We start from the raw sequence: 15,873 nt of genomic DNA on the forward strand, positions 1-15,873 counted from the left end.
AGAAATCACCTCCAGCGCTATGTCACCACCTGGAGACAGATACTTTCACCTCCTCGTCGTTTCGAAATCGTCGTCCAACGAGATCCTTTTCCAGCTTACCGTACACATGATAATCGCATGGCGCTAAGTCTGGACTGTATGGAGAATGTTGCCATACTTCCCAATTCAATCGCTGCAGCAGTTCGGAAGTTTGGCGGGCCGTGTGAGGTGTTGCGTTATCGTGCAACAAAATCACACCGTCGCTCAATTTTCTCCGCCGCTTTTCTTAAATTTCGAGTGAGATTGTCGTGCCTTCCTCCATGTCATAGAATACTGTCGCCATTACCTTTCCTGCTGAAGGTTGAACCTTGGCCTTCTTTCGTGGTGGCAGTGTAGTGTGCACCCATTCCATCGACTTTCTCTTTGTTTCGGGGGTGAAGTGATGGACCTACGTTTCATCCCTGTGATGATTCGCTGCAGAAACTCGTTGCCCTCCACAGAATACCGTTGCAAAAATGCCAGTGACGATTTGAAACGTTGTACCTTGTGAACATCGGTGAGCAAACGTGGGACCCATCTTTGGCACAGTTTACAAAATCCAATGTGCTGGTGAGCAATGGAGAAAACACTGCCATACGAAATGTTCAACATGATGGCAATTTCCTGCAGTGTTATGCGCCGATTCTCTCCAATGATCCTATCTATACGGTGAACATTTGCAACGGTACTGAACGTTGCGGGCCTGCCTTCGCGATATTCGTCCGTGAGATCCGTGCGTCCGGCGTCAAATTGCTTACACCATTTGACAATACCTGGGTGAAAAATTGTACGCTCACCATATACAGCAGTGATGTTACGATGAATGTCCGTGCAATTGAGCCGTTTAGCCCATAGAAATCTGATCGTTGCACGCACCTCCAATTTGGAGTGAACATACAGTTGGCGCGCCATTGAGCCTGCACACATAACACGACGAGATACCATACAAAACTTCCTAACGGACGTGTCAGCAGTTACTGTAGCTTGCTCCGCATTGGCCACGGTCACGACACACAGCGTGCTCTCGCGGTAAGCTAGTCTAACTTACTTTTTGATTCGCCCTCGTACTAACGCTGAGTCCCTTATCCTTGTTGAATCGTTGTGTAGAGCTGTGATTCACTCACGAATATGAAAAGAAGAACCTAATAGCGTAACAACAAAAAAAAAAAAAAAAAAAAAAAAAAAGAAAAGACCAACAGCTACTAAATTGAATTTCGCAGCGATGATGCTGTTTTTTACGGTCGGTTTTTTCTTTCGCTTATCAGGATTCAAAGTAGTTAATCATAATTATTCATTACCATACTATTCTAAACAACAACATCAATTTAGCCTTTACATGATATAAATAACCGTTGGATAGATTGACGCAAATTAATTATCCTCTTACAAGGAGACTTTGTGTCCGTATCAATTTGATCTCTTTCAATATGCTCGCAGACCGATTCAAATTGTAAAGAGCAACTTCCACCAAACTCCGAGAAAATAGAACTTACGTATTTTGACAGTGCTTTACAAGAACAACACAAGACACATTAGCGCAACGAGCAAGCTCTTAGTTTCACAAGTTCGTGATCCACAGATCGAATGAAGCCCGGCAGAGATAGACAGATTTTTGAAGGGATAACCTGTCATATGAGTCAGCTGCCAGTGATCCGAACCAAGTCACAGAAGAAACAGCTCCTGAAATGAGTCAAAGGGTATCGAAAAAATATCGTACATCCATAGGCAAGAAGAATTATCAGTATCGTAGCCCTTTCTTACAGCTGACGGATCTAGCAGTTTACACGTTGCCTGAATCTTGCTCCTCACTGCAACAGCCATGCTACAGAAAGATTACGGGGCTTGTTGAGGAAGTAAGTTTCGATAGATCGTAAAAGGAAACAAGAACATCAGAAGATAATGCTTTATTTCTGTGGATTCAGTGAACATTACTTACTTCTCCACATATGCACCCTCCTTGTTTAAGCACTAGTGCAGCACCGACCTTTGATACCTATGTAAGAAGAGTCTACCACCATGACCCGAACCACAATGAAACCAATGCCTGAAGTGCAGCGTCACTGTCAAAACGTTGTGCTGCCAGAAATGTCTTCAGTTGGAGGAAGAGATGGAAGTCACTCGGTGATAGGTTGGGGCTGTATGGGGTGGTCAAAAAGTCCCCACTGAATTACTGCTGAAAAACCTGCCTTGTTCTCGCTGTATACGGCCGTGCATTGTCCTGCATGAACGTTATTTCTGCAGTCAACTTCCACATAGTTTATACTGTATCGCCCTCCGCAGCTTCCGCATCGTCTCAAACTCCGCGCGTACCTTGCGATCGATGGGAGTCTATAATGAGCATGGCCATATTTACCTTAGCACAGGTTCAACATAACTGCACCCACTGAACTACAAACGCACCACACTGTTGCAACATGTTTCGCCCTCACCCCAGCGTAAGCTTGTCCCTCACAGACCACTGACGCCGCCTTGTGGCTCTTTCGGAATGGATGGGCCTTGTAGTAACATCTGCCGTCGAAGTTGTGGTTCCCGTTCAGTTGTCTCAGATTATTATCGGCTTTGCCTGGGATTCAAATAGTCAATTTGTGGCCAATTCGTCATCCAACGCGGATTCATCCTCAGCAAAGGATCTTTCCCCTATCGCCTGGATGTACAGTGTGTTGGAGAAAGTGGACATTTTGGAGTCAGAGGACTAGCCTGTCGCCGAGACATCCATGAAATGGTTCTTTGAGTGGGATGAAAATAAGGCTGGATGAGGGTGTGTTTTCAAAAAGGCATCATCTCCGAGTTGTTGCAAGAAGCCGTAGGACACCTTTCGAGAACGACAGACGGTGGCATTCGATACCAAACATCTCCCAAGTCCAGAAGACCTGGTCGTATATCCACTGTTCCTTAACATGCTCGGGAAATCCTGTCAGTTTAAATCCAATTACTCATTCCAGTTTGTTTTATACATGATCCAGAGATATCCTAGACCTTGGCAGAAGGCTAAAGGTACTGTACATTCAGTATACAATGTGGATGGAATCGACTGACCAAATTCACCAGTATGTAAAAGTTTGCAACAGAATGAGCATAGTGAATATAGGAAATTATGGAGCATTGGAAAAGTTCAGTGCTTAAAAATCACCAGCACTTGACTCATTAGTTCTACTTCCAACTCTGTTAAATTTCATACAGCCTATATCCATCATATCTGTTCTTAATCATAATGTGATAATTTCCGATGTGTAACAGGCAATACGAAACATGTTAATATAGTAGATAATTTCCTTACAATAAGTGTGCTTATTTTGATGCATACTTTTACTGAACATCATGGTGAATCTGGTTGATGGTTTCCTACCTCGCTTGCATGATATTTTGACTGATACTATCACAGATACAGGATATTTATTTATTTTTTAATACATTCCGTAACAGAGAGAGGCTTCTATTACAGTAAGCTCTACAAACGATAAATATAATGATATCGCTAAGTCCTTTGAATTTTCGAATTATTTCAAAGAATAAGTAGTATTGAGCTTTCAAACCATTTCATGGACGTATCTGATTATTCTGTAGGACTTTTTTTTTTAAATATAAAGTTGGGAGTTCTTAGCTCGGAACTTCCGGGTGTGTCACCTAATACATACAGCTCACAGGTTAGAACTTCACAGAATTAGGTATATTTGACTTTATTTCATTACTGGCCTATTTGTGGCTATTTCTAGGTAGATGCAGTCTAGTCCAGTAAAATTATACATTTTTATATGAAAAAGGTCGGGTAGATTTGATTTTTTTAAAATATGTTGATAGTGTTGAGCCTGTAATGTAAAATCTCAGTTTTCGGCCTTGGGGCGACACCGCGCGCCCCTTAGCATTGGAAAAACATCAGAATGTTTTTACCTTTTCTCAGTCTTTTCAAAATATTTCCCAAACAGTTGGTCTAACAGAAACTATCATTCCAAATTTAAGGTAGAGTTTGAGCCAAAATTCAGCTCTGTAGCATACGGTAGTTATTGATATGTATGCTTTCAAACAGTTATATTTTTATCAAAAAGTTGCAAAAATTGTGATTTTTCGTCAAATTTTGTTAAATATCTCCTAACTAAGGCGTTTACAGCAAACGGAGGTTTGTGACTGGCAGGAGGATGGGTACACTAGGTAGCTCACCTGTATTGGAGGTGTGCCCGAAATGAGCTGCACCACCTCGGGATGAGGATACGAGTTTACTTTACCAACAACAGAAATGCACCGAAGCAGATTTATTATACAATAAGTAACACATCGAATAAATCAAATATATCACATCAAATTTTAAATGTTGAAAAGGGCCATAGCCCGAAGCGGATTCCATTTAGTATTCCTTTTGCAGGGGAACAAATCCCAGCCTGCTCTTTCAAGGTAAACTCATAACAATTTGCAGTGATAGAAAAGTGAAGCGTTCATCAGATACCACGTTGAAGGAGGGAGAATCCTGAACGACATTGTCGAAGTAAACTCTTGACAATAATTGTCAATTATTGACAAAAATAAGAAATTAGATAATACAATAATAATTACATAGTGAAGTTCTATGCGGCGCATACGGTATTCCAGTACACAAAAGTTAATCCCAACCTGTGTAGTCGAAATAAATGAAATTACAAGTTGCCTGAAAGTAATACTTTAACTATATTACGTGCCCTAGGGGTCCATCATCTTTTTCCGACCTGGTAACTTACTACTAAGAACAAAATTTTGAGGAGCTAGTCAATTACTCCACGGCCAAAAAACTCACATTAGATGTATCAAGACTCCATGTCCCAACGACGGTACCCAACAGACAGAATGTATGTGAACTCAGCGGGAATATAACTAGGAGAAGTAATAATGAGAGTACCAACAGATAACAGATCGTAGGAAACGCGATGTTGTCTGCTGTCGACAATCAGAGCCTTCTATGTACAGGCAATGAATGATGGCCTCAGCAGTACTGTCCCAGGAAAGGAAATCCACGGGCACAACATCATACTACTCAGTAAACTCAGTCTAAGATCAGTAATGAGAATTTCATCTCAATAATTATTTGCGTTTAACCTCCAAAAGTGTGACCGTCCTCGGACTCGAACCCGAATCATCCACTCTTCGATTCTGCTAGGATGGTCAACACACGAGAGAGAGAGACACTCACAGCTCTTTAATATTACATTTCCGGAGAGCAGTGCATTCGGGGGGTTCCTATCCCGAGGGCGGTCACATTTTCAGTTTTTTCGTCGTACAATAGCGATCACTTGAGGAGTAGCTTCCCTCTAAAGCTAAGTTTGCGATTCTTTAGTATTTCTACTGCTCTAAGTATAATCCTAAATCAAATGCGGTAAATGTTCGTGAAAGTTTAATTTTTTTTCACAATTTACACTGGTGTGATGACAGAACACATTCAACTTATTTTAGATTTGTCTGCTTCTTCGAGATTAACGTTCCTTCCATGTTCTGTAATGGGATTCGCAGTGGACCTGTTTGATTACACAATGACGATTGAGCAGTCTCGTTGATTATTTCCATATTAGACAATGACCTAAATACTTAACTCACATTTCAGGCATACTCTCAAGGATTCTGCTGTCCTTCTCAGTGAAGATGAACCTCGAAACTATATGCGACAGTAATGTGGGGGCCGACACTATTCCTACCATCCATGGATTGAGGTCTCTCAGTATGGTGTGGGTCATCCTGGGACACACCTGCATTGTAGCCTTCAAATATTCAGGTACAGCATATTATTATTATTATTATTATTATTATTATTATTATTATTATTATTATTATTATTATTATTATTATTATTATTATTATTATCATTGCACTAGTTATTTATTCCTCAAAAATATACTCAAAGATGATTAGGTATCACTGAAACATCAAGAGTGATACTGACTCTCTGTATCCCTTTCTGGATGCCCTCGTTCCCTGCAAAGCACTATAACACTAATTCCCACTTCATCCATCTTCTGTATACCTTTCATTTCCCCATATAGTTAACCGTACGTTATTATCATTATTATTTTACAGACAACACCGCCTACCGAGCAGTTGTGGAAGAAGAGTTTCTTTTCCAAACTATAAGTAACGGCACATTCTCCGTGGATACTTTCTTCTTCATCAGGTAAGTAATAATTTAATTTGGTTGGTTCTCCTTAGGTGTATTACAGCCGATTGTTTATACTGTTCACACCGAGCTCGATAGCTGCAGTCGCTTAAGTGCGGCCAGTATCCAGTATTCGGGAGAGAGTAGGTTCGAACCCCACTGTCGGCAGCCCTGAAAATGGTTTTCCTTCCCACTCCTAGCCCTTCCCTGTCCCATCGTCGCCATAAGACCTATCTGTGTCGGTGCGAAGTAAAACAACTAGCAAAAAAAAAAAAAAAAAAAAAAAAAAAATTTTTACTGTTCATTGTGATAGCAATCCTGTTCATATACCGTAAGTGTAATAGGGAAGTTTACTGTAAAAATGTGTAAAATGGGAAACGTATTTCCGTTTGTAGGTATACGATTTTAAATAAATAATTCTGCAGAACTCGAACTCAGAAGGCCAATTCTGTACCTCCTGAGCTACTCAGCCCGGCGAATAAGCTTGAGTGGAGCTTTGAAAGGTAGGAAAGATCATAATATGAAAATAAAGTTGGAATTCAAGAGGACGAACTTGAGCAAAGAGTAATTTATAGAAAGAGGATTTAGGAATTGGAAACATTTATCAAGGAAAATGTTTGATATATTTTCAAGTTCTTTGATTTCATTTAAAGAAAAACGAGATAAACAATTCATAGGGAATCCGCCAACTGAGCCAAAATACTAAATGCAGATTAATATTGATTGATTCATTGATTGATTGATTGATTGATTGATTGATTGATTGATTGATTGATTGATTGATTGATAAAAGTATTGTGTGGTTTGCGATTGTTGGTGAGTATACTGATTGTGTGTATCTGGTAGTATCAACAGGACCGGGCGAGTTAGCCGTGCGGTTCGGAGCGCGCAGCTGTGAGCTTGCATCCGGGAGATAGTGGGCTCGAACCCCACTGTCGGCAGCCCTGAAGATGGTTTTCCGTGATTTCCCATTTTCATACCAGGCAAATGCTTGGGCTGTACCTTAATTAAGGCCACGGCCGCTTCCTTCAAACTCCTAGGCCTTTCCTATCCCATCGTCGGCATAAGACCTATCTGTGTCCATGAGACGTAAAGCCACTAGCAGAAAAAAAAAAAGTTTCAACATTACCCTCATGCTCTAGGCATGTTTTGGTGATACTTTAACACTTTAGTTTATAGTGCTCAAAGTATAGGTCACTTTACACTGTATTTGTTTCCCCATCTATTTCATAGTCTAGGAATTTAAAGAAATCCACATTCCCACTCCATATGTCATATCAGCTAATACTAGTTTCTTCCAAAATGGTCATTGATATTAACGAATGCGAGAATTATTTGCCGCCCCCGGAGGCCTGCGTTCGATTTCCGGCTCTGCCACGACATTTGAAGAGTGGTACGAGGGCTGGAACGGGGTAAATTCAGCCTCGGGAGGTCAACTGAGTAGACGGGAGTTCGATTTCCACCTCACCCATCCTCGAAGTAGTTTCCCGTGGTTTCCAATTTCTCCTCCAGGCAAATGCCGGGATGGTACCTTACTTAAGGCCACAGCCGCTTCCTTCCCTCTTCCTTTTCTATCCCTTCCTATCTTCTCATCCCTTCACAAGGCCCCTGTTCAGCATAGCAGGTGAGGCAGCCTAGGCGAGATATTGGTTCTCCTCAGTTGTATCCCCCAACCCCAAGTCTCACTCTCCAGGACACTGCCCTTGAGGCGGTAGTGGTAAGATCTCTCGCTGAATCCGAGAGAAAAATCGACCCTGGAGGATAAGCGGATGAAGAAGGGAATATTGTAAATACGAGGATTGGGGCATAAGTTATGTCAACTAATTTTTTCCTCACATTTGCACAGTCCCAATGGCCATATGTTCTGGAAAGCTTGATTCTCATAGTACATTGACACACCAAGATATGATTGTGTGTTGGATATGTACCACGTATAGGGCGATGGGACAGGAGTAGTGAGTCAGGTTACGTGCAGAATGGAACAGCGCAGGAGCTACTGAAACACCCACCATACTCACCGGACCTGTCTTCCTGCGATTTTTATCTCATCCCCAAACTGAAAAGAACCATTGCGTGGAAGACAGTATGGGACACGAAAAGACATTGCCAATGCTGTGAAACATGAGACTAAAATTCACACAGGGTGAGGCGGCTGTATCCAACGCCTTCTGCATCGTAGACTACGTGTTGTGGACAACCTAGGAAACTATGTTCAGGGTTTATTGTAAAGGTTACTGTATTCTCTGAGAATAAACATACCGAGCGAGTTGGCCGTGCGGTTAAGGACCAGCAGCTGTGGGCTTGTATTCGGGTAATAGTGGGTGCGTACCCCACTGTCGGTAGCCCCGAAGATGGTTTTCCATTTTACACCAGATAAATGCTGCGGCAGTACCTTAATTGAAGCCACGGCCGCTTCCCTCCCATTCCTAGCCCTTTCCTATCCCATTGTTGCCGTAGAACATATCTATGTCTATGCGACGTAAAACAAATTGAAAAAAGTCCGCCTCTGTGGTGCACTGATTACGTGATTAGCTGCCACCCCCGGAGGCTCGGGTTCGATTCCCACCTCAGCCATCCTCGAAGTGGTTTTCCGTGGTTTCCCACTTCTCCTCCAGGCAAGTGCCGGGATCGTACCTTACTTAAGGCTACGGCCACTTCCTTCCCTCTTCCTTGTCTATTTCTTCCAATCTTTTCACACCCCACAAGGCCCCTGTTCAGCATTACAGGTGAGGCCCCCCGACCCAAAGTCTCAAGCTTCGGGACATTGCCCTTGAGGCGATAGAGGTGGGATCCCTCGCTGAATCCGTTTAGGATTAAGAAAGAAAGAAAGAAAGAAAGAAAGAAAGAAAGAAAGAAAGAAAGAAAATAAAAGAAAATAAAATAAAAGATAAATAGAAGAATAAACTTGATGTAGCACAAGCTTTTTATGGCTATAGTAGACCTACTCGGCATTATTCATACATTCCACAGCACCTTACGCTCCCCACTCTCGTCTGTACATTACCATTATTTTGTCTGGTAGATGCCACATTCGTGTGGAAAATATAGTTGCCATGACTTGCAAAACGGGACGTCAAAATTGACACGCTAGCAGCGTAGATGACGTTAGATTTAAAATGCCTGCACTTGGTAACTGAGGCATACGGTTTCTTTTATCTCTTATGGGTCTGTCTTTCTACGTCGATGAGTTAATACTTCTGCTACTCAGCCCTTTCAAAATGGACACATGACCTTAATGACCATTTCATGAGGAAAGGTAATATCTCGAAGTGCTTGTTGTGGTTTGTTATCGTATTATTCCAACCTCCCGAAATGTTTATCCAATTTCTCGGATTATCTTTCCTTCTCCCTTGACGGGATGTGGAGAAACAGATAGTCAGGTAGTCAATATTAACCGACGTTTAGTCCAACTTGCCAACTCATTTACTGAAGAAATAACCCTGTAGAAAGTATTGCCAATTTTTCTAATCAGTTAGTAGTTCTTATTTTCTTCCCTTCATTGTGCAAGTTTTAAGTCCGACTCATTGGTTGAATGGTCAGTGTTGGGGCCTTCGGTTTACAGTGTCCCAGGTTCGATCCCCGGAAGGGTCGGGGATTTTCATCGCGTCTGATTAATTCTTCTGGCTCGGAGAAGGGCATCCAGCCGTAAAACAGGACCAAATTCACATGCACAACGCAGTTCGCACCCGCAACCACACAGATGTGGGACAAGCGGAAGAAGAATATTGTACAAGTTTTAAGCCTTCATAACAAATGCATTTGAAATAGTTCTCACTTACTAGGAAAATGTGTAACATATTTCTGAAAATTATAGGGAGACTTCGCTTAGGTTCTATGTTCTTATCCTCCATTCGGGATTGTTCTGCATTCACCACTTTTCTTGTATTTGTAAGGATTTATTTTTATCCTATATTTATTCCACATCGAGACTCAAGTAATTTCAAATGCATGGTGATGCCCAAGCCTATGATGAAGCTGGGATGTCAAAACGAGCTATTACGAGTAGGATCTAAAAAGAGATGTGTTATATCATTGTGCTTTTGTGCTTTAATGTATGTCCTTGTCTCTCCTTTACGTTGCTCTATCTGACCCTTCTCATCTTTGATGTAATATACTAATGATTCCCTATATTTTTTTCTGTTCCAGTGGGTTGCTAGTCTCATTCCTGTACTTCAGGACCATCGCCAAGATCGATGTGACGAAGCTTACAAGATCAACAGGAGTTATATCTAACATTCTTCAGTTCTTAGGTCTCCTGGGTTACCGCTACTGTAGGTACGTCCGATGTAGATCTCTTAAAATACGGGGGGATACACATTTTACTGGATAAAATTGATCAACATTTAAATTGTTTAACTCTGCAACTTTGAGTGCTTCTTAAACTAAATTTTGTAAGCTTAACACAGATTCATAATAATGTTTTTGAAATGTCTAAATATTTTTAATGAAATTTGCACATTAAGTTTTGCAGTTAAATGAGATTTGCAAATGTTTATACAAATATGATGAAAAAAAAGTAAAGTTACGGAAAATAATTAACAAACATAACAGAGTGGGATTTAGCAAATGGCGTACATATACATGTTACGAACATATATTTCGAAGCACTGGAGATGATTACATATTTTCACCAGATCAAAGAGGAAAGTATATTCTAAAAAAAAAAAAACACATTGAAAAATGATTTTTAGGCGCAGTGTGTTTATTTATTTATTTATTTATTTATTTATTTATTTATTTATTTATTTATTTATTTATTTATCGGATGACAAGGAGTCTCCAAGAACATGTTCAGCTCGCCCGGTGCAGATCTTTCTATTTGATATATATCTTTCTTTGGTGGGTGACCTGTGTGTCCGGGTCTGGGTTGAATGTAGGGAGAGGCTGAAACCCGGTGCCGGAACATAGCCTACTCCTGTCGAATAACACCAAGAGGTCTGCTCAAGGTTTAACGTCACCATCCATCGGACGTATCACCATTTAACAGCGTCATATGCCTTCACTCCATATGAACATCGTGGGACGATTTGGAATTCAATTTAAAGCTTTCAGTACGCAATGGTGTACCTGATCCTTAAGTGACTCAGTGAAAATCGTCGTCTAACAATAATTTGTTATTCTACTGTTTTTAAATGCAATCACCCCTTTTACACCGAAAAACATAGCCTAATGATATATGATTAAGATACGGTCAGAAGTTCAATTTGACAAAGGATTGAGTATTCATATAAGTATATCAGTGGTGTGACATATTGGAAAATTGCAATAGATGATATTCCTCAAGTTAAGCAACATCAGTACTTAACCATGAGCTGCTGGAGAAGCTGATAACAGCTGTCCATCCTATGGCAACTAAACTCCAGCTCACAAATCATGATTAGATATACCGTGGCGTGACTAGCGATAATGACTACGTACCAACTTTCAGGGCTGAGTAAGACTTGAATGGCTATCTTAAAAATAATAGCCCATTACTGACTGGGCTATAAAATGGTAGAATGTCGCCCTCCAGATCCCGAAATCATGGGTTCAAATCTGACAGAGACAGTCGGATTTCACTACTCGGTGTAGCGAGCCTGCTTCTTACCCGGAGGCCCCAGGTTTGAGTCCCGGACAGTTCAGGGATTTTTATCTGTATCTGGTGGCTGGTTCGAGGTCCACTTAACCTACGCGTGAACAATAATTGAGAAGCTGTCTGACGGCGAGACAGCGAGATAGCCAAGAATAACGACCGATGGGATTAATCGTACTGAGTACGCGTCGTCCCGTAATCTGTAGGCCTTCGGGCTTACGAGCAGTAGCTTGATATGCCAAGGCCTGTTGGAGATTTAGTCCCATGGGTTTGGTTTGGAAGAAAGGCCATTTCGCAGCCTATGTACAATTTCGGGATGTAAAAGATCTCTGCTGACATATTTGGAGTTTAGCGGAAAAAAATAATTAAAACTCAGTCATAGATTGCCCAACAGAGATCCGTTTCTCTGCCATCCTGTAGAGTAAAACAGAACGTCAATATTGACCCGGAGGCACCCCGAAATGTCGCTGGCGCAAGAGTCAGTACACCTGAGTAGAAACTAAGTGAAACCGGATGTGTACCATGAATGCAACGTGTTCAACTTTGTGTATTTAGAAACCAGAACTTCTAGTGGTAAGCTTAAAACATCCAAAACTATCTTCGCACTGGCCATGAGGCAGAAGTGGAAGGTAACATCATCGGTGTCCGGACATTTGCGGTCACTACAAAATCACGGACATTTGCGGTCACTGAGATATACTTGTGCCCACTCACAGAAATTCCCCAGCAGTCATAGGAGATTTGCGGTCAATGCAGCAGGGGATGGGCCTCACTAGCTTAATCTCAGGGTATCCCACACTAACCTGCCTGAGCTCCTGCTCGGTCGTTCTAGATCAACATAATTCTCTCGCGTACATTATTTAGAGACTGGTACCTTCAGCCACAAATACCATTCTACAACATATCGTTGTTAGCATTACAATGGTTATATGTACAGAAAGTATAGGGAAAGTCAATATGGAATCATCACCTGGATGTGTCTGAAGGAGAAGAACAAGTAATGACATGCTTTTGGAAACATAAAATCCCGCAGTTCATAAACAAAGTATAAAACACATCTATGTATATTGTGTTGAAAGATGGATTACATCAGATGGCGGGTTTTTGAGTAACAATGTTTTACACACGGTTGAAACACGTTTAAAAATGGGCAAAAAGCAAAGCAAAGTCACCACCGTACAGGCCATGAAGGCCCTTGGAGGAGTGGAAGGTAAAGGCTTCCACCATTGTTAACCTCGGCATGTGATGGGGTAGAGTGGTTAGCTCTACGCCCGGCCGCCTTTTCCCCCAGGAATTAACCTGGTACTCATTTTTGGTGTAGGCTGAGTTAACCTCGGAGCCATATGCACCTCCGGAAGTGGAAATCTCGTTTCTTAAATTTTACGACTTCCTGACGGGGATTCGAACCCACGTCCTTCCGGGCGAACCGAGCACACCTTTACCACCTCGGCCAGGCAGCCCCTTTGAAAACGGGCACTTTTTGCTTTCCACCTGTGATAAAAATATTCAATAATTACACATTCAAAACCTAACGTAAAATGAAACGAAGAAAATGATGTCATTTGATTTTCTGTAGGTCTATTGGTTAACGAATGAACAACCTCCAAACTCGAGTACACATAATAATTTGGTCGGCGGTAAATTATATGTTTAAAAATGTAGATTCTCATCACACTTTATCCAGAATGTCAATCTAGAACGAGCGAGCAGGAACCCAGGCAGTTAGTGGGGGATACCTTGAGATTAAGATAATGAGGCCCACCCCTTGCTGCAGTGACCGCAAATGTCCCGTGACTTCTGGGGAATTTTTGTTCGTGTACACAAGTTTACCCCACTGACCGCAAATATCCGGCAGCCACATCATCTGCTTGTAACCTCGGCACCGAGTGGGATAAAGAAGTTAGCCATCTTCCCGGTTCTCTTTACCCTATTACATTTTCCTGTTGTAGACAGAGTGAATCCCAGAGCTTTGTGCATCTCCATAAATGTTAGTCTTGTTTTTTCCTCTCAACTTTCTGACGAGAAATTGAACCTGCATCCTTCTGGGTGGTTGTAGCACACCCTTACCACTTAAATTAGGTAGCCTTCATATTAAATAAAAGTAGAATCAGAATTTCTTACCTGGGAAAAATCGAATACTTTCATGTATGATATGTGATGAGATAATGGTAATTACAAATATTGACATTAAGTAGATCAACATTAAATGCAAGATGTTACACCCTCTTTTATCCTTTAAGTGTTCGAAATGTCCTCCATCAACGGTACAGCGTGCATCCAATCTGTCCAGCACACTTTTGCACACAGTTTGACACAAAATATGGTACGCATCGTTATCCAGGAATGCTTCAGTTATGAACTCTTTTATTCATCCATTGCTCAGGGTTTTCTTTCATAAACCTTTTTCCACTAAGCTCCAGAAAAAGGAGGTCTACTGGTGTGAGGTCGGGTGAACGTGGCGGCCAGCCAATCCCACCACGTCGTCCGATCCAATGGTGTGGAAAGACATTGTCAAGTTAGTTCCTTACCACCAATGTACAATTAGGAGTTGCACCATCTTGTTGGAAGAACAAATCATTGAATTTCATCCTAGTTCTGAGTTGTTTAGGTACTAATTACAACTAACTATTCAATGGAAGAAAACTGGTTCTACCTCACCTTCAGTTGAGATTGCACCTCACTGTAATGCCTGGCTGGTTTAATTACGTTTGGACAGACAAATAGGAATTTTGATCAGTCCAAAAAGCAGTTATGTCTGTTCAAGTGGCCTGACAATTTGAAACAGAACTCGTCCTGTTATTTGGGATGTCAAAGGCAATGACTATAGCAATAAAGTGGTAAAAACGAATGCTTGGCAGGAAAGTGTAGCTATGTTTGTATCTGATTTCAATGAAAAGATCGTCGCCATAAGACATCTGTGTTGGTGCGACGTAAAACAAATAGAAAAAAAAATTCAATGAGAAGAGCATGGATGAAAAGAACAAACTCAGTAAGTTATATATTTTACCTGCCGTAAACAGTTGCCGGAATGTTATTCACTTAACAGTGTACATCACAAATACAGTTGGAGAAAAGAACTTTAAATTAAACATTGTTATATAGGTATATCCCTCATACCTTAGGAACGTAATCACTCAGCTGGGTTTTGCTTCCTATGTCACGATGAAAAGGACCGCTGAAGACATGGAATGTGGCTGCAGCGACAAGGCTAGCCTTTGGATGGATGGATGGATGGATGGATGGATGGATGGATGGATGGATGGATGGATGGATGGATGGATGGATGGATGGATGGATGGATGGATGGATGGATGGATGGATGGATGGATGGATGGATGGACGGACGGACGGACCACAAATGTTCATCTAATGCAGTTTTAGACATATCGAAGTACAGATAACATTTGCTGTTATTTGCCTCAGATCCCCGAGCTGTAAATTAACTGGGCAGCTGAACTGGCCTGGCATGGGACATACACACACAAGCACAAAAATATCAACACAGTGAACTTGATTGTCAGTCAGTGTTGCCAGGTCACCCACGGTACTTTCCCGCAATCAGTGTAGGTTGTACGCTCGGATTAGGTCATCTCTGCCGTTGAACTCGAAACTCACACTTGATCGCATTGCATCGATCAAAGGGAAAACTTCGACCCGCAATTAATCAGATCAGGATGCTAATTCAGTTGTGGTCAGTTCAGTTTGTGACTTGGTGACGTGTGCACAAGTTCATATTATAAGTTCAAGTATCGGTATATCTAAGTATTTAAGTGATTTCCAAAACTGCAAGAGAGAACGTGAAAAGGAAAATTTAAGTGAGAATGCAGCAGAAAAGTAAGAGGAATGCAATGTTTGCATTAGTGACATTTCGGCACAGATTGATTTTGAAATTTATTTTAGTGACATTTCGACACAACAGTGTTTTTAGAACTGACAGTGCAAAAAATGTAATTGAAACATCATGTCCGGTACAGTGGTTAGATATTTGGAAATAAAAGTTTTTGACCTGTGAACTGTAAAAGTACTGGTCGAACTTTTGATAGTAGAAAATGTGGCACTATTTTAGAATTTGCGGAAGGGGGCTTAAAATAGTACTTGGCGGGGTGACCGGTCGTTTCTTAGTCACGCCACTGTCATGGGTGTTCTAGGACATATAGATTTCAGTAAATTCACC

The 15,873-nt window shown here is 41.4% G+C and overlaps 1 protein-coding gene across 1 annotated transcript in view; it reads left to right on the forward strand.

Moving 5' to 3' along the window:
• LOC136877240 (nose resistant to fluoxetine protein 6) overlaps nt 1-15,873 on the forward strand; it is a 344,726-nt gene that overhangs the window by 275,986 nt on the left and 52,867 nt on the right. Inside the window, exons 7-9 of the mRNA XM_067151103.2 lie at nt 5,582-5,749; nt 6,052-6,145; nt 10,274-10,402. Of these exons, the coding sequence (XP_067007204.2) occupies nt 5,582-5,749; nt 6,052-6,145; nt 10,274-10,402 (391 nt within the window). The remainder of the gene's footprint in view (nt 1-5,581; nt 5,750-6,051; nt 6,146-10,273; nt 10,403-15,873) is intronic.

The sequence above is a fragment of the Anabrus simplex genome, chromosome 1 (assembly GCF_040414725.1).
Source record: "Anabrus simplex isolate iqAnaSimp1 chromosome 1, ASM4041472v1, whole genome shotgun sequence".
Taxonomy (NCBI): domain Eukaryota; kingdom Metazoa; phylum Arthropoda; class Insecta; order Orthoptera; family Tettigoniidae; genus Anabrus; species Anabrus simplex.